The 25,033-nt window shown below is 40.7% G+C and overlaps 1 protein-coding gene across 2 annotated transcripts in view; it reads left to right on the forward strand.

Annotated features, from left to right (window-relative positions):
- ppp4r2b (protein phosphatase 4, regulatory subunit 2b) overlaps positions 1 to 25,033 on the forward strand; it is a 58,129-nt gene that overhangs the window by 4,810 nt on the left and 28,286 nt on the right. The window contains exons 1-2 of one of the 2 annotated variants that reach the window (XM_043708358.1): positions 22,778 to 22,880; positions 24,655 to 24,825. In XM_043708358.1, coding sequence (XP_043564293.1) covers positions 24,707 to 24,825 — 119 coding nt within the window. In that variant the 5' untranslated portion in view covers positions 22,778 to 22,880; positions 24,655 to 24,706. Of the gene's footprint in view, positions 1 to 22,777; positions 22,881 to 24,654; positions 24,826 to 25,033 lie in introns of those variants that run through there. The other variant, XM_043708357.1, reaches the window with a different exon arrangement.

Below are 25,033 nucleotides of genomic sequence, written 5' to 3' on the forward strand. Positions count from 1 at the left end.
CTCCGTTCCCTTCGCCATCCTTCTCGTACCAACCACAGCCACTCAGCTCCCTTTTCTCTTTTGCCCTCGTCTTTTCCTCCCTTCCCCCACCCCTCTTTTCTCTTTCCCCCCCACACCCCCACACCCCCACTTTCGGATAAGAGACCTTCGACAGGAGTGGTGTAACTTTCATCAGTTGATTCCTGGTCAGTGTTTTGGTCTTCAGCCCATTCAGACTGTTGCACCGTAGGAATGATAGTTATCCTCCAATGTGAACCGTGGAGGTGGGTGTTGTAAATTGGATCACTGTTTGGATTAGTTGCACATTCTGCTCGGTCTTGGTGGGTGACAATGTTTTGAAACACTTTCATTGTAAACAGGAGACTGAGTGGCGCCCCTTTCTGAATGTTGCTGTTGGACAGGATCCCCTCGATCTGTGTTTTTAACAAACTTGACAATTCAGTGTCTTCAGTTGGTTATCAATCCCAACGGATGTGGGAGTCAATGGGGAGCCCTTGAATTTTGTTTCTGCTTCTGACTCCCTCCAAAGTTGATCAGTTTGAGGTGAAGCAGTAAAACAAACTTGTTCCATGACTGTAATGATTGAAATTGGATCCCCGGGTGGAGCTGCGGTAGTTTGAGTAAAACTGGACCCTCCGTTTGAGGAGGCCTCCTGCCCGGCCTTGACTGTAACTTGTTTTTGTGCCGGGAATATCCCGGGCCTCGGCTCAGGCTCAGGCGCTGGCGGATGGCCGGAGCTGGTGCCTGCGGGCGAGGAACGGAGACAGACCCCCCCCTCCCCGGGGCGAGGCGAGGCCTCAGTCCTGCAGCTCGGTTAGAGAATGCGGCCGAGCGTGTGCCCCCTGCTCCCGTGTGAAGTGCAGGCCGGGTTCCGCGGGGGAGCTGTGTGGGTGCAGCAGGGGAAACCCTCGGGGCCCTTTGGCTGGAGCCTCCTCCTCCCTGCCACAGGGGCCGGCCGGGTCCCAGGGAGTCGGAGCCGCATTGCGGAAACACTCCAATTCTCAACCCGCCAAAAGAAACAACACACAACCCCGGCCCTGTGCTGTTCAGCTGCATGTGGCATCACAGTTCATACCCTTCCTTCATTGTTACCAACTCAAACACTCTCCGAATGGATACCGTCAAAACTTTGCTTGCTTTCAATTCTGACCTTTATAGATTGGCAGTAAACCGAGAGGCTCTTGTTTCCCCTACGAACAATAAAGTATTGCATGCCTCATACGGGCTGAGTCCAAGCCTCAGTTTATGTTGTTCATGGATTTACTGAGCTTTAGGTTTCTGCAGGAAATCTAAAATGTATCATGTAAAGTTGATGTACAGAAGGCTGCTTGATACGAGAGCCCATTGTGTTGGAGGTGATGATATATTGGCATGGATAGACGATTTGCTGACCAATAAAAAGCAAAATTGGGATAGAGTGGGCAGTTTCAGAATGGCAACCTAGGATGAATGGAGTGTCACATGGACCATGGCTAGGGCCACAATTATTTACAATATACATCCATGGCTTTGATGAGGCATGTAAATGTAATATCTTCCAGGTTTGTGGGTGGCACAGCCAACAGACGGATAAGTGGAGTTGATGGCCAAATCGGCCATGACTTCATTGAGTGGGGGAGGAGACTTTGAAAGGCTCTTGCTCGAAACATCAATTCTCCTGCTCCTCGGATGCTGCGTGACCTGCTGTGCTTTTCCAGCACCCCACACCCGACTTCATGAATTGATTGTCTTCTGCTCTTGTGGTCAATTTTTAAAATTTTAATTTCACAACATTTTGAGCCTCATAAATGCCATCAGGAATTGCTAACTTATTGTAAGAAGGCGTGGCTATCAATTAAAGCAGCTCTTTCAGGAAAACAAGCTTCACCTCATCTTTATTTTAAAGGGGTGACCTGATTTATCAAGTGAAGGTCAGTTCTAGATTCTCCCATGAGAAGAACGATCATGTCTTCTTCACGTGAGGAAGGAAGCCTTCATGTCTCCAGTGTTAAGACCTTTGAGGATTTGTTTCAATCAAGTCGCTTCTTGTACTTTTAAACTCCAGTGTATATGAGCTTAGTGTATCCCACCTTTATCATAAAACAACCACCAGGTTTCCAGAGTTATTTTCTTTCCCGATATTAGTCGACCCGATATTTTCTGAACTGCATCCTCCTTAAATAAGGTGAGCAATACTGTGCACAGAACTCCGAACACAGTCTCACCAATGCTTTGTATAACTGCATAACCTTCCTACTTTTGTATTCAGTTCATCTTGTGCTAAATGATACATTCTGTTAGCATTTCTAATTATTCTTGCTGTGTCTGCAGTTAGAGTCATAGAGATGTACAAGACGGAAACAGACCCTTCAGTCCAATCATCCATGCTGACCAGATATCCCAACCCAATCTAGTCCCACATGTCAGCACCTTGCCCATATCCTTCCAAACCCTTTCTATTCATATACCCATCCGGGTGCCTTTTGAATATTGCAATTGTACCAGCTTCCACCACTTCCTCTGGCAGCTCATTCCACACACATACCACCCGTTGAGTGAAAACGTTGCCCCTTAGGTCTCTTTTATATCTTACCCCTCTCACCCTAAACCTATGCCCTCTAGTTCTGGACTCCCTCACCCAGGGAAAAGACTTTGTCTATTTATCCTATCAATACCCCTCATGATTTTATAAACCTCTAAGGTCAATCCTCAGCCTCCGACGCTCCAGGGAAAACAGCCTCAGCCTATTTAACCTCTCCCTATCACTCGAACCCTCCAATCCTGGCAACATCCTTATAAATCTTTTCTGAACCCTTTCAAGTTTCACAGCATCTGTCCGATAGGAAGGAGACCAGAATTGCAATATTCCAACGGTGGCCTAACTAATGTCCTGTACATTAGTTAGGCCACCGTGACCTCCTAACCCCTGTACTCAATACTCTGACCAATAAAGGAAAGCATACCAAATGCCGCCTTCATTATCCTATCTACCTGCGACTCCACTTTCAAGGAGCTATGAACCTGCACTCCAAGGTCTCTTTGTTCAACAACACTCCCTAGGACCTTACTATTAAGTGTATAAGTCTTGCTAAGGTTTGCTTTCCCAAAATGCAGCACCTCACATTTAGCTAAATTAAACTCCATCTGCCACATCCATTGGCCCATCTGATCAAGATCCCATTGTAATCTGAGGTAATCTTCGCTGTCCACTACACCTCTAATTTTGGTGTCATCTGCAAACTTGCTAACTATATGCTCGCATCCAAATTATTTATGTAAATGATGAAAGTAATGTACTTCAGTTGTTACACCTTGCCCACTCACTTAACCGATCTTTACTCCTTGTAGCCTCCTAATTGTTCACTTCATAAGTTAGTTTTCTATCCAGTTATTGTCAGCAAATTTGGCACCCAGACTTTCTGTTCCTTCATCTAAGTCATTTGTATGAATTGTAAACAGTTAAGGTTCCACTGACTTCTGTGGCATTCCACCTGTTTCCACGCTATGGATTCTCTGATTTTATGAATTTAAAAGGTGGTTTGCATTTGTGACTGAGTCCAACTTAGTAACACTTGGAATGTTTTTGAGCTTCCTGTAAAAAGATTTTGTTAGATTTACTTTGGATTTAATACAAATCCCAACTCTGTAGAACAAGACTAGTTTTAATTGCTTGCTTTTAACTTATTGGTGGTTATCTTGTTTCAAATAGTAACATGTTGACCTAATACATCTGAAGATTACAGATTGAAACTCAAGCATTTGATATTCGCTTGGTTAACATGTATTTCAAATGATGTACAGGTTGTTCTGCTGTAACATGTATTCCATTAACGCGAATTGATGGAATGTGATTGACAAATTGGAGACATTGTTTCTAAAGGGCTAACTTTTAAAATGTGTGCTGGCTCTAACATGATTACATCACCATCACTTTAAGCGCTGATTCTAAAGTGTGATTTTTCTATAATACAGGGTTGCACAAGAATGCAACTGTCTCGTTATAAAAGAAGTACTAGTTAGCGAGTTTAAGATTTGTAGCTCAGGTTGAGGTTCTAGATGTAGGTTTGCTCGCTGAGCTAGAAGGTTTGTTTTCAAATGTTTCGTCACCATACTAGGTAACATCTTCAGTGAGCCTCCAGATGAAGCTCTGGTGGTGTCGCCGCTTTCTATTTGTGTTTGGGTTTCCCAAACATACAAATAGAAAGCAAGCGACACCACCAGTGTTTCATCTGGAGGCTCACTGAAGATGTTACCTATAATGGTGACGAAACATCTGAAAATGAACCTTTCAGCTCAGCGAGTAAACCTACAACTGGAAGAGCTATGCATTACAACGGTAGTCTGATAGTGAAGATCTCATGATACTTTAGCAAGCGCAGTGAACTCTATCATAGCTAAACATTCTCTTTCAAGCAGAATAGATTTGTGACATCGTATTAAGAGATGTCATCCTTGATCCCTGTCTTCGCTGATTTCTGCTAAGGTAGCTCAGTGCTGCCTCACAGTGCCAGGGACCTGGGTTTGATTCCACCCTTATGTGACTGTCAGTGTGGAGTTTGCACATTCTCCATGTCCATATGGGTTTCTACTGGGTACTCCGGTTTCCTCCCACAATCCAAAGGTGTGCAGGTTAGGTGGATTGGCTGTGCTTAATTGCCCATAGTGTTTGGGGATATGTGGGTTCGATGGGTTAGCCATGGGAAATGCAGAGTGGCAAGGATAGGGTAGGGGAATGGGTCTGGGTGGGATGCGCTTTGGAGAGTTGGTGTGGATCTGTTGGGCCAAATGGCCTGTTTGCACAATGCAGGGATTCTGTGATGATGATATGGGTCAAAGTGCTATCATTAGCTTCAGTGCAGCTGGACTGCAGTGGAGAAAATGATTATCCTGGGACCTATCTCATTTACTATCCAGTAAGCCATCAGATAATGTGTATACCCTGGATAAAGAATAAGGTCTGTGTTACTGATGCTAGTGAGCTTCTGCAGGCGATAAAGTCAGTAACTATGTTGATTTGATGGAAAGGAATATTTGAGTGTTCATTTATGGCAGCTGAAGACATTGGTTTGAAAGTAATAAGCACCAGTGTTCAGGTGTTCCCAGCTGATCACAAGCCTCATGAGAATTTCAGGTTTGCACCTGAGCAGCTATTCCTTTTATAATACAGTGCTCTTCCCAGGAATCATGGGATAATAGAGTCAGAGGGAACACATGGCTTATCTTCCCTTTGTCAGCTGTTTCATCATTATCCACTTAATCCTGTTCCTGTGCTCTTGCCAAATAGTCCTCTTTAAATCATAGAATCCTGTAGTATGGAGGAAGGACATTTGACCCATTGAGTCCACACTGACCCTCCAAAGAGCATACCAGTCAAAGCCACACCACTACCGTATCTCTGTAAACCTGTCTGACTTAGCTTTTGACATTTCCCATGGCTAGTCCACCTGTATATCACTGGACACAATGGGTGATTTAGTATGGCTGATCAACCTAACTTGCGCATCTTTGGACTGTGGGGAAAAAACTGGAGCTCCAGAGGAATCCCATGCAGACATGACATAATCGCCTGAAGGTGAAATTGTTCCCCAGGTCCCTGGCACTGAGATAGCAGTGCTAACCACTGACCCCAACATGTCACTGGATGAGTAATGCAGAAACCTGGACTGTCTACGATGGGAAACATTTTCTGTTCTCTATATTAAAACCATTTAATATTTTGAACCCTTTACAAAATCTCTCTTTAACCTTCCCTGCTCAATGAAGAACAACTTGAGTTTCTACCATTTCTCCTCTGTCAAGTCCATCATCTCTGATAATGTTCATGTAAAAGTTCTTCGATACCCTCTCTAAAGACTTGATATCTTCTTGAAGCGTGATGTCCAGAACTGGACACATTTCTCCAGTAGGGGTGTATCCAGTCTTTTATGAAGGGTTACCATAATCTTGCTTCTGTACCTCAGTGGTCAATTAGAGATTTTTTCATAGCCTTTTTATTTATCTGTCCACCTTGAAAGATTCATCTGCATACATCCCAGCTGTCTCAGTTTCTGTATGTCCTTGAAAATTATACCAATTAGGACATATTTCCTGACCTCCCTCTTCCTTTCAACATGAAATACCTCACACGTCTTTGTTAATTTTCTGTCTAGTCCTCTTGAAATCCCTTGCTAGCCTCATCATTGTTTATAAGTTTCCATGTTTAAGATGTTTGTACTCGTGTTTGGATGCCAAACCAATTTGTTAAATACTAAGAGAGAAACTGTTTTAGTAATGACCACTATACTTTCCTTCTTCTGTCTTACTGACTTGCCATTTTGGTCCTTACCCAATCATGTACCCAGCCTGCCACTGATCTAGTTATCTTATGGGCTTTAATTCTGCTCTAAAGTCAAACTCTTTTGGAAATGCCAAACACACCATCATCATGTTTCTTTCCATTGTCACTTTAACATTAAATTCATCCGACATGATCTGCCTTTAATGCATCGGTGTTGACATTTACTTAAAGCTGAAACAGTACTTTTCCAAATACTTGTTAGTTTTGTCCTGTTTTTTTGCCTCTAAATGTTTCTGTCCTCCCATTAATAGGATGAGTATCTTATGGCCAATTCTCTTTTTTTTGCCTCTGTTGTAACAATAGCATGGTATTTGCAATCTTTACCTGACTGTCCTCCAATGATAAATCCACTTCAGACCAGAGTAACTTTTATTTGAGGACTGACCAATTTTGAATTGCATATTTTCAGTTTTTACCCTATCTAATATTGCAAGTTCAAGTTGTTTCTTTAATAATGGCATTGACATGTCATTTCTTTGCTGATATGTTTTCTTAGCAATATTTGTAGGAACCAATGCGATGATACATTCTGGCAAAGTAGTCTTTTGAGTTGATATAGCATTTACATTGGATCATAATATTTTAGGAAAGTAGCTTTACTATTGAAGTTTATTTAATTTGACAATATCACCTTATGATTGCACTGTCCTGTAAGCTATTTTGTAATTAAACCTGCCTTTTATTAGAGGTTGGGACATGGACTATTCTGTTTTTACCTTCCCTCAGCATCCAAGGGACTCTGAAGCTGAGTTTTGTATTTGCATTGTTTGTTTTGTTATAGGTAAACAAGTTATTACATTTTAGCTTATTTCTGACAACATCAGCAACAAGATCCTTGTTCTGTGATCTATACCCAACGTGCAATGACTTGTGCTACCTGTACTGTCTTTAGACTAACACTAAAATTAATCTCGTGACTGCATTATTAGTGTAACCACGAAGTGCAATGAGATTTCAGTTTATCAGCAGCAGCAGGTAATTCAAATAAGATATTTACTTTGTTTGAAAAAAAATTGGAAGCAGGTATATTTCATGATAAAATAGTTCTGAAAGGCTCATTGGATGACTTTTGTAAATGTGCAGTGTGGCTGTTGAAGGAGTAACTAAACACCTCCAAGGTCCCAGATCATTTATGTGCTGAGCATTATAGCTTCCAGCAGAATTTTCGGCGTTTAACTGACATAATGCGATTTAAACTATTTAATGATTGAGTGAAGCTTTGCTAATGTTGGAAGAGGTGGCTTCGTGGTCTTTTTTGGTCAGTCATCGATTTTACAAGCAGTTTACTGAAATGTAAAGGAAATGGAAGAGTTGCATGTCTGAATTTAATTTTGTTTCTTCACTCCACCACTGAGTGCAAAATGGAATATGACTCTTAAGCAATTTGTGCTTTAAAATGCCTCCATAACACTTCTCTCTCTTTGGTTTAATAAGTGTCTGATGATAAGCATTCATCAATAAGTAAATGTTTGTCTCAAGTTGATAGGAAGAAAATTAACCTTAACTTGTTGAGTACAGTCGGCTCTAATACAACACAACAGTTCCACTTGTGTGCAGTCGTGCGTTATAAGAAAATTAGTAGCATCATTTAAACTAATGGGACCAGAATCACATTATAGCCGATGTAGGTAAAGAAGTTTGTGTTCCATAAATAACGGCCGAAGTTCTTCAATCACATTCAAGCCAATTTGCGTTGAAGAAATATGCGTTTTTGCAGAACCGTCTGTCATTTATTTGAATTAATGTGATAATTAGCCTACCAATTCACTGACCTACTAATTGTCGGTAAATGACCAAGTTCTCAAGTGTAATCTTAGCTGTCCACTGTAGTTCACCTTCACCCCCTCCAAAGCTGTTGCTAATTCTGGCCGTGACCTCCACTGTTCCTGGACACCCACCACCCTCTTGATAGTGCTTGATCTCCCACTACTCCTCCTGAAGTTGCTACCCCTCCCTTTGACCCACAGCGGTCACTGTCACCCTCTATTCCACATCCTGGACACATGCAATGTTAGCCACACAACAGTTATCTGACAAATGATGCATAGCATTCCTACCATGTCTGTTCTTGACATTCCGTGGCACTGCTACCAAGACTCAGGATATTACTGTTGTTGTGATGAAAATACCTCTTTCAAGTCAGCAAAGAATTTTGTTGAGAATATGCAAGACAGCATGTCTTGGTCACCCAAGCATGTCGTTCAACTGCACAAAGATGGTAATGCTTATTTATAATGCTCAAGTTCTTGTTCCTCTATAACAATTTCACAAAATCGTAGCTCGTTAGAAATCTGGCATCACATGATTATTTTGTTTAATTTTTGGGGTATTGTGGTTTTCACGTAACAAACACGTGTAACTATACAATATTGTGTAACCGAATATTACCTTTCCCTATTATACTTTAACAGTCCCTTGTTTTAGACCTCTGGTCAGGCTAACCAAGGGCCCTGCATGCAGCGTGGGAGCCTCCTGTTATGAAGATGATTTGTAATCAACTCTGGTTGTTGCCACATTTTGAGTTCTCCTTCCTGTCTGTCAGTGAGCATCACTGTGTACTGGAAATTTAATTGCCTTGATAGCATTTCTGAGAGAATTAACAGAGCATTATAGCTGAATTGCCCATGATGCATTTCAAGGTATTACAGGAGCAGCAGATGTTGTGTTGTGATTTGGTAAATCTGTAGAGAGAAAGCAGTTAAGATTTTGAGTCCAGTCACCCTGTTCTGAAGAGGCAAGTCTCAGCACTTTGTTTTTGTTACAAATATCTTCTCTTGGTTTGGGAATTTGTGGTTTTAATAGTTAATAATAAATTTAATCCTAATAACTTAGAGTCATAGAGATGTACAGCATGGAAACCGACCCTTCGGTCCAACCCATCCATGCCGACCAGTTATCCCAACCCAATCTAGTCCCACCTGCCAGCATCCGGCCTATATCCCTCCAAACCCTTCCTGTTCATATACAAATCCAAATGCCTTTTAAATGTTGCAATTGTACCAGCCTCCACCACTTCCTCTGGCAGCTCATTCCATACATGTACCACCCTCTGTGAAAATGTTGCCCTGTAGGTCTCTTTTATATCTTTCTCCTCTCACCCTAAACTTATGCCCTCTAGTCCTGGACTCCCTGACCCCAGGGAAAAGACTTTGTCTATTTATCCTATCCATGCCCCTCATCATTTTGTAAACCTCTATAAGGTCACCCCTCAGCCTCCGACGCTCCAGGGAAAACAGTCTCGGCCTGTTTAGCCTCTCCCTATCGCTCAAATGCTCCAACCCTGGCAACATCCTTGTAAGTCATTTCTGAACCGTTTCAAGTTTCACAACATCTTTCCGATAGGAAGGAGACCAGAATTGCATGCAATATTCCAATAGTGGCCTAACCAATGTCCTGTACAGCCACAACATGACCTCCCAACTCCTGTACTCAATACGCTGACCAATAAAGGAAAGCATACCAAATGCTGCCTTCCTGTTTACGTGCGACTCCACTTTCAAGGAGCTATGAACATGCACTCCAAGGTCTCTCTGTTCAGCAACACTCTCTTGGACCTTACCATTAAGTATATAAGTCCTGCTGAGATTTGCTTTCTCAAAATACAGTACCTCGCATTTATCTGAATTAAACTCCGTCTGTCACTTCTCAGCCCATTGGCCCATCTGGTCAAGATCCTGTTGTAATCTGAGGTAACTTTCTTCGCTGTCCACGACACCTCCAATTTTGGTGCCATCTGTAAACTTACGAACCATACCTCTTGTATCTTATGACTGTAAATGCATGTTCTTGTCCCTTGGGCTGTGAATTGATGTGTGGGACATTCTAAGAAGTTTAATATTGTGAGTGTGACTCTTGGTGTTGCCAAACTAACCTGTGGGATAGCCATTCCAATTTTGGCACAAGCACCAGTGTTAGTCAATAGAACTTTGCAAGCCGTTTGTACTTGTTTCTGGTGCTTTAGTCAGTCAAGGTCTGCCCATCGACTCCCTTGCTGAATAGACTAATCTTTCTTAAAAGGGCCTTAACATTTGATTATCATCTTGTCTGGGAGGCTGATGCCTCCACCAGTGATTGAAGTAGCTCATGTTGATGGCTCCTCCTAGCATTATGTGTCCCAGCGTAGTCCATGCTACCATATAATGGTGCATTATTCCCAAGACATATTGACTATGCATTTATGTGCTTATTTGCCTACTGTCACACCACTTGAATGTTTTGGTGAGCTACCAATTTGGCCACTTGGGCAGAGTTTGCTCCCTCTAGTGCTCCTTGTTGTACTATTCCTTTTAATTTTACTGTGGCTCAGTCAGGCTTGGGTGTTCCATCTATCTGTCTTCGAGACCCATGTTCAAAAGTTCTTTTATTTCTCCTTCCAGAGGAAGACCCTAATTTCACAGTCTTTTGTTTTCAATTAGTGTTTTAGTATAGGCTTCTCTCTTTTTGACAACACTCCTTCACTTTAGTTGATCCCTACGTTCTCACCATCTGCATAGATCTGCTTTTGGGAATCAAGGCAGCATCTCATGCAGCTCTACTGCTGTCTACTGCGATCTGATGCCTATTTTAACTTGCCTGTATTTAGCAGTCCTGCCAAAGGTATGTGGGGATAAGGTGAAGGGCAGACTTTTTTTTCCCTAGGATGGAGGATTTCAAGACTAGGGGGCATATTTTTAAGGTGAGACGAGAGAGATTTAACATAAAACGGTTTTTCTTTTCATGGAGTGGTTTGTTTGTGGTTATGGTTGACATGGACTTGTTGGACTGAAGGATCAATTTCTATGCTGGATAACTCTGACTTGTTTGTCCATCTGCACTAGTTCACTAACCCACAGGGTTTAGGCAGCACAATCCAGTGCTCCTTTGTGGTTATGGAAACTTGTGGCTTCCCTGAATCAGTTGGGACAGTGTAGGTTATCAGTCCCCCCTTCACCAGACTCTGTGGGCTTTTTCAATAATGACAAGTTTCAGGTAACATTCCAACCATTAATGATGAATCCTAACACTTTCGTGACTCCCTTTATATTCATGGGTTGGGGGACAGATGATGGTAGCACTTTGATCATCTGAAATAGACTGCCTTTGGAGAAAAGTTTGTCCCAGTTAGTGGACCACTAGTTGTCTAATCTATGCTCCCTCAAGATCGATTTTGAATATGGCCCTTTGTAGGGAATTCAAGACATAAACCCGTGTTCGTTAATATCTGCTCTCAATCTTAGCTACAATGAGGACACTGTTTGCATACTGCAAAACAGTACTTCTGTGGAAATGCAGATCCACTGTTGCCTTGACTGAATTCATTACTTGATTGAACATAAATGGGCTGTTCGCAGATTTTAAGATTTGTAGCTCAGGTTGAGGTTCTGGATGTAGGTTTGCTCGCTGAGCTCAGTGAGCAAACCTACATCCATACATGGGCTATTGTAGGGTCCTTGGGATGTGGGTCCATGTGAAGCATAGAAAATAGGACCTGAGGTAGGTGGGTCCTATTCAGTGTATTGAGTTTGCTCTGCCATTTGGTGAGATTATGGCTGATCTGATAATCCTCATCTCCACTTTCCTGACTATCCCTATCACTCTTGGTTCCGTTACTGATTAGAAAATCTGAAAAATGTGTTGCTGGAAAAGCGCAGCAGGCCTGATCTGCTGCGCTTTTCCAGCAACACATTTTTCGGCTCTGATCTCCAACATCTGTAGTCCTCACTTTCTCCTGATTAGAACATCTGTCCATTTCCCATTTGAATATATATAACGTTAGTGTTTTCTATTGTGAAGGCTGATGTAATGTATTTATTCAACTCCCCTGCAATTTCCTGGTTCCCTTTTGTTTTCTCAGCCTCATTCTCCACGGGGCCAGTGTTCACTTTGGCTCTCTCTTCCTATAATTTTTTTTAACCCATTGGCATGTATCTTTGCTGTGAGCCATGAACTGTTTTCTTCGTCTGCTATTTTCCTTGACTACCTTTGCTAAGCTTTTCCCGTTCACTGCAGCCTGTTCTGCCCTCATTCCTTTGTAATTACCCTTATTTACGCTTAGCATAGTTGTTTCTGACCCATGTTCCCTCCCTTTCAAATTTGATGCTAAGTTCTACCATATTATGTAACTGTGTTTCTTAGAGGATCTTTTTCTCTGATCTCAATATGTCTCATTACACATCATCAGATCCATAATGGCGTGATTGCTGGCTGGATCCTCAACGTGCCATTCTAAGAATGAGAAAAGGAAAATGCTGGAAAGCTCAGCAGGTCTGGCAGTATCCATGAGAGAAAGCAGTTATAACGTTTTTGGCCCAGCGACCCTTGTTCAAAGCAGTTCTGAAGAAGGGTCACTGGATCTGAAACGTTAATTCTGCTTTCTGTCCGCTGATGCTGCCAAATTTCTGTTTTTGTTTCTGATTTCCAGCATCCATCGTTCTTGGGTGTTTTGTCTACAGTTTTCGGAAATTGACCTGAATACACTAAATTCTTCCTCATGGCTACCTCTGCTAAACCTGACTATCCCAATTTGCATCAAGATTAAAGCCACCCAAAGTTAATGTACAGCCTTTGTTACATCCCTTCAATATCTTCTAACCTTGCTGGGACTCGATGGTTTGAGTTATGAGGAAAGGCTGGATAGGCTAGGACTTTTTTTTTCCACTGTAGTGTAGGAAGTTGAGGGGTGACCTTAGAGATTTATAAAATCATGAGTGGCATAGATAAGGTGAGTAGCAAAGGTGTTTTCTCTTGGGTCGGGAAGTTCAAAGCCAGATGACATAGGTTTAAGGTGAGAGGGACTGCTGCCAATATTTCTCATTTTATTTATTACCTCCATCGATATGTATTCTATGTTCAGAAGCAAGCTCATTTTTGCTACCATGCTTATCCCATTCCATTGCCAACAACCCCATCAACCCTTCTTTCTTCCCCAACCTTTCAAAACATCACAAATAACCTGAATAATGTTTTCAGCTTTGAACTCCTTTTAGCCATATCACATTAATGGCTATAAGACCACGTATTTGTGCTGTTAGCTCATTTATTTTGTTCTGAACACCCTGCGTATTCAAACTGAATAATTAATTTTGCATTTTAATCATTTTTCCCCTTTTCACCTTGTTTGCTGCTGTTTTTATTTGTATACTGTCAGTTTCCTGTAATTATTATCTAAATAGCTGTCCAAAAATGCCATGCCCCCTTGCTTTGTAAGACTATATTCACCCCTCAATCCCCCTTAAAAATAATTTAAAGTCCCCTCTGCAGCCTTAGAAATTGGTCTCAACATGGTTCGAGTGAAGCCCATCCCACTAGAGCAGCTCTCTCTAACTCAGTACTGGTGCTACTATTCTATGAATTGAAATTCATTCCTCCCACCTCAATCTTTAAGTGACAAATTTAACTCTTGCTTTATTTCCCCTTTGCCAATTTGTCCAGTCTCAGGTAGTAATCAAGAGATTATCACCTTCAAGGGTCTGTTTTTTAAGTTAGCTCTAAACTGTTCAAATACATTCAGTAAAACTGCCTTTCTCATCAATGGTACCAATGTGAATAATACCAGGTTATAGTCCAACAAGTTTGTTTGAAAGTACAGTATAAGCTTTCGGAGTTCTGCTCCTTCGTCAGGTAGCTATTGGAGCAGGATCCTACTCCTCTGCTCAGCTTGCAAGGATTTTCTAATTGTTGCGACAATTGCTGAGGTGTCTGCTTTTGGACTTCCTCCTGTTCCTGCCCTAAGTCGTTCCCATCCTCTGTTGATATTAAAGCCTTTGGTATTCATTGTCAGCGCTGGCGATTTTCACAGCTCCTCTTGCTTCCATTCTTAACTTGTACTGTAGTATAATGCTCCACCTAGTGGCAGAAGTGTGCTATAGTTCTTGAATTGAGCAGCTACCTGCACTGACCAACTCTGCCCCTAGATGGTGCCAGTTCAATAACATACTATCAATTGAGTGTAATTTTAACATTCATTTGCAATATTTGCACTTGGTTTTCATAGTTTTAACTTTTTTAAAAGGTTATTTAATTATGAAATTTTCTGCTGAGAGGTCCTAAAGTACCTGACTGTACAATGTTTCATTTAGTCGGTTGTTTTATTTTGTGAGATCATACTTCAGGCACATGTAATATTGTGTATTTCAGCTTATACATTGTTTACTTTCTGGGCAAGAAGTGTCCAAAGGTGTACATTTCCAGTTCTAATGCTGATGTCTTTGGGAATGATTCACTTAGTCATGATTTTCAGAGACACAAACACAACTGTAGATAAAGATTTCCTGTGTCATGTATCTTTTTGATTGTACTCTGTCCATAATCTATCTACTAGATTTTACCTACTTTATGATATTTTGTAGGGCGTTGCCTGATTCTCCAAGTAGTGCCATATTGTCAACTTACTGAAAGCCCATGCTGTTGCATTCAGTTCCTATCCCTGGGAATACATCTGGGGTTCTCTGAATATTTGTCCTGAATAATTTTGACAGCTGTGTGCAATCCTGTTGTACTCTGGACTTGATACAGATTCGGCTAGAAGATGGCCCAACAGATGCTCGCTTCCAACAACAAGTTGAATAACTCAGCTCTCAAGTTCTAATTACGAATGTATCAATTGGTAAAAGTAGGTCATTTGGCCTTTCAAAGGTATTCTGCCCATGGTAAGATCGTGGCTGGTCTGTTTTTGTTTCGAGTTCTACATTCCTATCTATCCCTGATAACCTTTGCCTAATGAGAAACCATCAACCTGTGCCTTTCAACATCATCTGACCCCAATCCATTGACTTGAGGCAGTGTGTCGAAAATTGCACAGCGCTCAGAAAAAAGCTCTCCTGATTTCTCCGAATAAGGGTGGCCCCTAGTTTGGGATTCATCCACGAGAGTAAATGTTCTTTCCATGTTTACCTCAAAATCACTCTTGCTGTCTCAAATTCTTGCAAAAAATGCACAGCCTGTCAAAATTTTTCCTCGAGACAGTTTGCTCCAGTATTAATCTAGTAAACCCTTGAGCCACCTCCAACGCATTTACAACCTTCCTTAAATAAGCAGACTAATACTGCAAACTGAGATAACATATCGAATACAGTGTCCTGTTTGAATGAAGCACAGCATCTTTCTAATGTTTGATTTGTAGGAATAAAATGTAGCATCCCTACAACTGCCTTCATCACTTGTTTGTACCTACATGCTAAGTTTTTATAAATTATGGTGTAGAATACCTATATTACACTGCACCTCTGAATTCTGCCCTTGTTTAAATAATACTTTTTTAAAAACATTCCTGCCAAAGAAAACAACTTCACATTTTCCTATTACGATAGTCCATCTGCCAGATATTTACTCACTCACTCACCTAACTTATCTACATCAACCTGTATATTGTTATTTCTCCGACCTAGTTTGCGTCATTTGCAACTTTAACTTCTGATCGGTGACACAGAATTTCCTATTCACTCGTGAGTGATTGTCATTGACAGTCACCCTCTAGAGGACCAACTCTTCCTACTAACTTCTATTTGTATCTTGCATTTCTAGGTAGCTCTTTCCATGCTCTAATTTACTTGCCCTGGTCAACCCCTTACTCATTTTCTGCTGTTCTTTGTATTCCGACCAGTTATCGGCTCAGTGGTTAGCACTGTTGCCTCACAGCACCAGGGTCCCAGGTTTGATTCCAGCCTTGGGTGACTGTGTCTATGGAGTTTGCACAATCTCCCAGTGTCTGTGGGTTTCCTCCGGGTGCTCTTGTTTCCTCCCACAGTCCAAAGAAGTGCAGGTCAGGTAAATTGGCCATGCTAAATTGCCCATAGTGCATTAGTCAAAGGGAAATACTACCAGCCCACTTTTATCCCTCTCAAACTGTGTAAGACTTAATCATGCTACCTAGATGTCTTTCCTGTGTGGCCACAAATTAATCCTGTCTTATTACATGTTGCCACGTCTTGTATATTATAATCCTAGCTACTGTTATTACTGGACAGGTCAGATCCCAGACTGAAACCTAGCCAGTTAGATCATGGTTTGATTTCTACAAAATGGTCTCTCACGGAAGCATAAACATACAATGCTACAGATTTTGCTTTAAACAACAAAACAAATTTATTAACAAGAGAAATAAAACAATAATATAATAAACCAAACAAGCTACTTATAATGTACATTCAAAAATGTTTAAGTACAGTTTTAGTATAAATCCATAGTACTTTTATGAATTACAACGAAAAACCGCTTTTGTACACTGCCCAGAAACATGCCCCTGGTCAAGTGCCCATGCCAGAGACCACCTTTCTTAACACCCTGGTAGGTTTAAGTCACTCAGACTTAACTCCTAGACTGCAACTAGCTTATTCCTGGCGATGTTATATACCTGAGCTTAAATTTTAAGCAATCTGTTCAGGGTTTTATCCCAACACTTAAGGTTTGGAACTATCACTGAATGTTTACTGTATGGTTATTTAGTTGCACTATATTCTTCCCTTCTCAGCACCACTGCTCTATACAACCATCTTCATCAAGGACTTTGCGGGACTGTCTGAAACTCCAAGTTAAATAGAAAAAAAACCACTAAGCTATGGGTGTTTCCCTTGAGATTTAAAGTAAATCACCTGACCATCTGAACTTGAGCAAGTACACAAAGCCATATAAATCTGAAAGGTAGACCACATTATCATGGTTGCAGAAATACTGACAAGTTAATAGTTAACTTCAGAAACAGAGAAATCCATGTCTCTCTCTCTCACCCAGAATCCAAGAACCCAACCTTGCAATAAATGAGATTGAAAAGTACATAAAAATTACTTCACCTATAATCTAGTTGTTTCCAAACCATGCTGCTCTAAAAACATTTTGATGGAGTTCCACATGGTGGCTAATATTATTAACCTGATTTTTCCAGGTTATGTTTATTTAATTCACCTATAATTTTCGCTGTCCCTTAATCATAGGCATTCAGTATGTCTTTTATATTTCCTATGCCATGGTTACTATTTGGGGATATGTACATTACATCCCACATGATTTATTTCCCCCTACTGTTCCTCATCTCAACTAAACTGATTCTACATCCCTGATTTCCTGAGAGATCATTTCTAACAATTGTATTAGTGACATCTTTGGTTAGGACTACCATACGTCATTGTTGACTTAGCTTCCTGTTTTTTTAAGTCCCATACACCTCAGTATTCACAACCTAATCATTTTCATCCTATGCTACTACTTGAAATGGCTATCAGATTGTTTTATTCACTTTGTGCACTACCATAAGCCGAAGGAAGATTGAAAACCACGACTGGTGTCTCTGCTGTTTGCCTCTGTACCCTTGCATGCTCCTCATGAACTTTGTCCATCAGCATATCCAATGCCATCTCCTTATCAACTTTAAATTCAAGTGTCTGAATTACTCATTTCATAAAGATCTGAGCAGCAACAACATAGTTGGTGAAGATAGAAAAGTAAGATGTTCATTTCATTCCCTTGAAGTTAGTGGGAACTGCAGATGCTGGAGACTTGGTGGTTAAAGAGTGGAGCTAGCAGCATCAGAGGGGAAGGGGAGTCGACCTTTTCGGGTCAGAACCTTTCATCAGGACTGCTGGAGGGAAAAGGGGCTGAGAAATATATGGGGGGGGGGTGGTGTAGTTGGGGAAAAGGCAGCTGGCTCGGCAATAGGTGGATGTAGGTAGGAGGTGGCTGTGATTGGTCAGTGGGAAGGAGGATGGAGAGGTAGGGTCAGGTAAAGGGGGCAGGTTGGAGAGGGAGGGCTGGCCCTGGGATGAGGTGGGGAATGGGGAGATTTGGAAGCTGGTGAATTGTATGTCGAGACTGTATGGTTGGAAGTTCCCAAGGAGGAAGATGAGATGTTTTTCCTCCAGCTTGCATGTAGTCTTGTATTGACAGTGGAGGAGGCCCAGGATGGACATGTCAGGGGAGGGAGATTTGAAATGGCTGGTAAGTGGAAGGTGTGGTTGATTAGAGCAATACAGACTCTGTGTTCCCAAGTTTGCGAGCAGTCTTCCAAAGTAAAGGAAGTCATATCTGAAGCAACGAATGCAATAAATCTGGTTAGAGGAAATGCACATGAATCTCTGACAGACTTGGATTGATTCTGTGGGGCCTTGGACAGCGCTGAGAGGGTGTGTGGGGGCAGGTTTTGCACCTTCTGCAGCTGCAGGGGAAGGTTCCGGGTGTGGAGGAGGGGTTGGTGGGGAGTGTGGACCTAACGAGGGAGTTATGGAGGGAATAGTCCTTGTAAAAAGCAGATGGGGAGGGAAGGGAAATATCATTTTGGTGGTGGGGTCTGACTGTATTTGGCGGAAGTGGCGGAGGATGATCTCTACTTGGAGATTAGTGAGTTGGAATGTGAGGACTGGGGCGGGGGACTCTATCCTTGTTGTGGCCCTTCTTTTACCGATCTTTTACTATTTATATATCCATCGAAGAATTTGGGGTTTCCTTTCCTATTAGTTGTCAGTCTCTTTTGATATTTACTCTTCTTTGCTTTTCCATTCTGCTTCGAATCTTCTTTATTAAACTTTGATGTTTGTTATATTAACAACAATATTTTCTGCTTTAGTTTCACCTGTCTCTCGCATCATCCAAAGAACTATTTCTGGATTTGTTTGTTATTACCTTTCACCTTTATAGAAAAGTACCATAGTTGTTCCTGAATTATCGGCTCTTTAAGGCGTTCCTAACAACTATTAATGTCAATTTACAGGTCCAGAATTATTCCTGTCCTCAAAGTGCTTGAAAATGTGGAAACCCAGCCATCTTGGAGAGTTGTAGCAATACTGACATTGAAAAAGCAAGGCTGAGTGCAAAATGGAATATAAAAATGCAGTTCCAAATGATAAAAGCTAACAATGTTTACATATATCCAGGTGATAAAAAGGAGTGCCATTGGTTCTGAGAAAATGCAATAGTTCGTTCTCATGTGATCTTGTGTTATAAGAAAATCACCCAATTGCCGTGCCATTTAAACTAATGGGGCTGGAATCGCATTATAGTCAATACAGGTGAGGAAAGTTCCCATTCTACAGGCAATTGTCTAAATCCTTCAATTGTCTTATAGCAGAACCGATTAGATTAGATTCCCTACAGTGTGGAAACAGGCCCTCAGCCCAACAAGTCCACACCAACCCTCCGAAGAGTAACCCACCCAGACCTGTTTTCCTCTGACTAATGCATCTAACACTATGGGCAATTTAGCATTGCCAGTTCACCTGACCTGCACATCTTTGGACCAGAGTACCCGGAGGAAACCCATGCAGACATGGGGAGAATGTACAAACTCCACACAGAGAGTCGCCTGAGGCGGAATCAAACCTGGGACCCTGGTGCTGTGAGGCAGCAGTGCTAACCACTGAACTACCATGCTGCCGTGTATTGCACATGCAAACAAGTTGACAATAGGTATTATCTGAATTGTTACTGGGATAGTTATTTCGATTACCTGTTTTAGCTTGTGGAGGGTGAATAGTGTCTGAATATATGCATCCACAGTGTGCTGTTGTAAGCTTGTTCAGATAACCTAATCCTTTGATTTGACCCCTTCATCTACATCTTTCTTCTTCATGGTTGTGACTATCCAAAACAATGTGTGCTGTTGAGCTTCTAAGTGTGCATGAGCAAACGTAGAGGGGTTTTTAGTCAGCAGGGAATTTGGTTTTCAGTGTGCTATGTGCAGCTGTCCATACAGAATTGCAGATATTGATTTGCTTTTGCTGATGTGCTCCATATGGTGACATGGATCTCTAAGAAGATTTTTACTTAAAGCATTGTGTTTGCATTTAGTATTGCTACTTTTTGAACAAGTCGTTCAAGCAAGTTGATTAGACTTAATAGAGTTCACTTCTTAACTGATTTTGACTTCTCCCAATAGGGGTAATTGAACATTAAAAATCTGAAATGAATCACTATTGAGGAATCATTAATCTGTTAACTGCTCAAATTTATATGTACAACATGCTCAGGTTTTAAGATGTACTTTGATGTTCTAAATTAGCTTTGTAAAATAGTGAAGAACAGAAAGTGCTGAAAACATCTGCAAGAATTGATTGAATTGACATTTTAGGTTTGTGAACATCAAAGCAATAAAATGTTTTTTTTAAAAGTCTGTGATTTGAGAATCCTTGCCTGGGTAAAGTTTAAAAAGGTAGGTTTGAGAAACTGTAATGCATGAAGAACATTAGATGAAAGATACATGACATGATGTAAGACCAACATCTCTGTCTGCAAGCAGAAAGCTGGAGAGGCTTAGCAGGTCTAACAACATCTGTGGGGAGAGTGTGTGTAAATTCAATATGAATCATCATCTTAACTCCAAGCAGTTGGAAAGAAGCATCATGATGAAATTGAAATGTTACACACTCACTATCTGCTCAGATCGGATGCTGACACATCGGAGTTCCTCAGCACTTGGCTTTTATTTCAGATCTTCAGCATCCGCAGTATTTTGCTTTTATCAATGTATTTTTCAAATTTCATGTCTCTCTTAATCTATTTTTGTTTCTTGTTATCTGTTGCTCTGTGCTTCTCCTGATTAAACTGGTTCTGCCTTTCCAATGGTTTTTTTTTCCTGTATATTTAAATAGAGGATGACAGTTGATTATTAAGATAGTAGTGCAAAGAATGTTTGAATAGACGTGAGTTGTAACAATCCTTTTGATAAAGCATGCTCTTCTATTCTTAGGATTGTCACAAAAGTTACATTTGATTGCAATTCATGCCTGAGAAGCTTCAGTTGACAGCGGTTTCTGTAGTTAATAGAAAATTAATAATTGCAAGTAAATCAGTACTGGGAACAGGCATGCAAAAGATGAATTATCAACTTATAACTGACTTAGACTCTACCTCTTAAACAATACACAAACATGCAGATAGGTGTAGACAAGCCAAAAAAAATGGGGAGAGGAAAAAAACTATTGGGAGACCACAGGTCAAAAGGATTAGTCCATGAGATTTGGAGAGGTATCTTTTTTACTGTTTCCGAGTCCTTTTGATCTTTAATTTTTTTAAAGCGTTTTAAGTTCTTTACTGCTGGCACAGGATAGTTTGGCACACAAATTGTTCCATATCTCAGTTTTTGGTTCAAAGCAGTACCTTCTAGGCAAATGGTAAGTGAGACCTAGCTTTCAAATAATTATTGCTTCAACACAAGGAGAGAGGGGATCTTGTCTGTTTAGGTTCTGGAGGCTTTTTTGCTGCTTTGGAAATAGACTGTCCTCTTGTCCAGGAGCTAATCTGAGAGTTGCTTTTATGATGAGTACCACTGGCTCACACTTGACCTGCATGTTTTTTCAATCAACAAATTTGGACTCTTAAAATGTCACCTGTGAGAAGAGGCATTTCAGAGGACAGTTGACAGTCATTCATATTATTATGAATGGTGAGTTGGATGTAGGCCAGACTAGGGCAGGTGACGGATTTTCTTTCTTCAAGATGGGGTTTTCACAACAATTAACAATGGCTTCACGATCATCATTAGACTAGTTTTTAAAGATCTTTAATAATTGAAATGAAATTACGTCATTTATTTTGAGAGATTCAAACCACTGTCTAGGGTCAGTAGTCTTGCAGTTATGCCCCCTAGCTCAAAAATAAGCTGTGCTTGTTCTCTTCCTGGAATTGTGCAGCACAATGACAATGGAGTTTGAGGTGCAATTGCTGAAGGCTTACTGGCTTGGAAACTATTGCTCTTGCCTTTTTATCCTGTTAACAAATGGGCAGTTAGTCAACACTAATTCCTCCAGCAATTGGATTGCTTTTGTGAGCATCTGTTATCTTTGTGGGAAATCACCTGTAATGAGTGTGTTTAAACACTAATTTTTGCTTGCTCAGATCTCCTAATTATCAGTAGAAGCTTTAGTTATGGCTTGCCAGTTTCTTGTTCAAACAGCCCAGTTAAGATACGATAAGGCTGCTGTGATTTTTATCTGCACCATTAACTATGTTGTGGCATGGGGAAAGCCAAATGTAAGCAAGCACCAAAATGCTATTCAGGTGGCCAGACTTCATATAATTTTTTTTGTAAGGGAGGATCTCATGAATATTTGCTCGATAAAATGACTCATCATCCATCACGAGGGAAGCCTGTGATGATATGTGCCTTCTAATGGGCAGAATTATAAATTTTAAATACAGCATTGTCATTGGACAGGCATAATTGATTTGGGGCAGATAATTCCATCTCAGTTTTAAAATGAACAACTTCTCCTGGGTCAGATATTTGGATTTGGTGGTACTTCTAGCGCAAACTTGACTTAATGGAAATTTGGAATATCTACAATATGAGCAAAAGAAGGGGTTGGGGCAGTTGAAACACAATGGTCAATAACACCTGTGTCACCGTTTTAGAGAGGGTGCAATTACAGTGTGGAAAATTGGTCAGCAGTTCCTGTTTATACATGTGACAATAGAAAAGGAATGTTAAATCTCAAACACCTCTTTTTCCCCCCCCCCCCTTCAAAAAAAAAATTGAATGTGATTGCAGAGAAGGTCTTTGGAGAAACTCAACATGACAGTTTACCGCTTAAAACAACATTTGATGTGGCTTGCTGTTTCTTCGACTACTGAAATAACCTTCTGGAAGAACGACTGTTGAGAAGTGAGAACAATATTTGGATTGAACTTTATGTTGGATAGACTGTGCTAAAGTGAGAAGTCTAGAGAAACTCATCATTACTTCTAGTTTTTGGCGTAGCACTTCAGGTTGAAACCTAAGAACTTTTTTTGAATGTGATGAGACATTGCTTGCAATCTGTTGCCCATTTTTAATTGTCCTTGATGTGGTGATCTTTTTGAACTGCTGCAGCTGGTGTAGGGGAAAATGATTTGGGAAAGCTTTTCAAGAATTTTGGCAACGATGAAGGAAGAATGATTATTGTCAGCATGGTGTTTGCACTTTGAAGGAATCATGCAGTTGTGGTATTACCATGTGCCTGTTATGCCCAATTTTCTGACGGTGGCGATCCTGAATTTGGAAGATGGTGTTGAAGAAGCTATAGAAGGTCAATACACTGTATCGTGTCCATGGTGCACACCATTGATGGATGTGATTCCAGTTTTCTTGGGTGGTGTCAGGCATCAGGTACTGTACTGTTCCACCATTTGAAGATGGCAGCATTTGTAGAATATTCACTGTAGGGTCATCTTTTGTTTGGTTTATTATTTAGATTTTTCAGGACTCCGGAACTCAATTCCTCTACCAATAAAAGCCTGTACTGTTCCACCATTTGAAGATGGCAGCATTTGTAGAATATTCACTGTAGGGTCATCTTTTGTTTGGTTTATTATTTAGATTTTTTATGACTGGTTACAACAAACTGTCAGATAATTTACCTCTGTCTGCAGTGTGCTGGTTCTGTTTAGCATGATTTGTTCGTTTGCTCGGTTCATACCCACCTCATCTTTGTGTTAGATACAACACTAGCCTGTGGAGACTTTTCCCTTTTGATCATAGTGGTGCTACACTTTGATGCTACACTTTACCAAATGCTGCTTTGATGAAAGTTGTGGTGGAAAATGGTTCCACTTTTGGTCTGAATTATCCCACTTAACATGATAATAGTTCCATAGAACATGATCAGTGGTGTCCTCATTGTGGAAATGGGGTGTTATTTCTGCAAGGGCAGTGCATTGGTGACGTTGCTGAAGTTGTTGTGGGCAACTACTCTTGTCCTATGCATTGAAACTGTCTACATTCTATGCCTTTGCAACTTTTATTGTTTTTCTCAAGTGATGTTAAATACTGAGTAGGTACTAATCAGGAACTTTCCTTATGGCATGAGTTTGGTTCAAAGTCAATGTCGAAGTCTCTAAGATTTAATAATGGGTCTCATACTGGGGTATTGCCCAAAATGCCATGACTCTGGCAATATCAGGCAGGTTTTCGCACAAGACCCCACATGTTGATGAGCTTGCAGTATTCGTCATGGTCAGATGTCTAGTGTATCTGAATGCTGGATGTTTCATCAGGTTTTGTTAGTTTGATTGGATGATTGCAAGGTAATTTCGATCTGCAGTTAACAGTCACTAGTTGAAGACATGAAGTCACATCTAACTAGACTGGATAAGGTTGGCAGTCTTTTTCGTGTAGGTAACATGACTCAGGCAGGTGGGATTTGGTCAGTCTAGTGGTTTCATGGTCACTGGTTTATATTCCAGATTTATTTACTTAATTTAAATTTCCCTTGCAGCTGTGGTGGGACTCGAACTCAAGTCTCTGGATTATTGATAATCCAGTGACAGACCATTATGCTACTGTACCATTTGAGAGTATGTTGGGAGGTATTCTGTTACCTAGGCTGATGTAAGATAAATTTATTCTTGATCTATCCCATATATTATGTCCAATAATTTATCCCTGCTTCTAATTTCAGAATTCCTTGGTCACAATTTAAAAGCTACTTTGTATTCAAATTGGAAAAAGTAATGGATGATTTCAGAGCCTCAGCCCCTGAACCCAGAGCTCCGCCTAATCCAAATGTGGAATATGTTCCTTATGAAGAAATGAAGAACCGAATTCTTAAAATTGTTAATGGGTTTACGGGGTAAGTTGATCACTTAAGTCATTTTTAAAAAATCTACTTAATTTATATTGCATTCAAATATAAATGCAATAATGAATTTTTGTACATAAACTTGAGTTGTTTGTTCTACCAATGAGGCTGATTCCTAAACCTTTTTCCTTTTACATAACTAATTTGTACACCTAAATTATTTGTTTTCAAGGATTTTTTCAATTGTATTAGTTTTAAC

The sequence above is a fragment of the Chiloscyllium plagiosum genome, chromosome 18, assembly GCF_004010195.1.
Source record: "Chiloscyllium plagiosum isolate BGI_BamShark_2017 chromosome 18, ASM401019v2, whole genome shotgun sequence".
Taxonomy (NCBI): Eukaryota; Metazoa; Chordata; class Chondrichthyes; order Orectolobiformes; family Hemiscylliidae; genus Chiloscyllium; species Chiloscyllium plagiosum.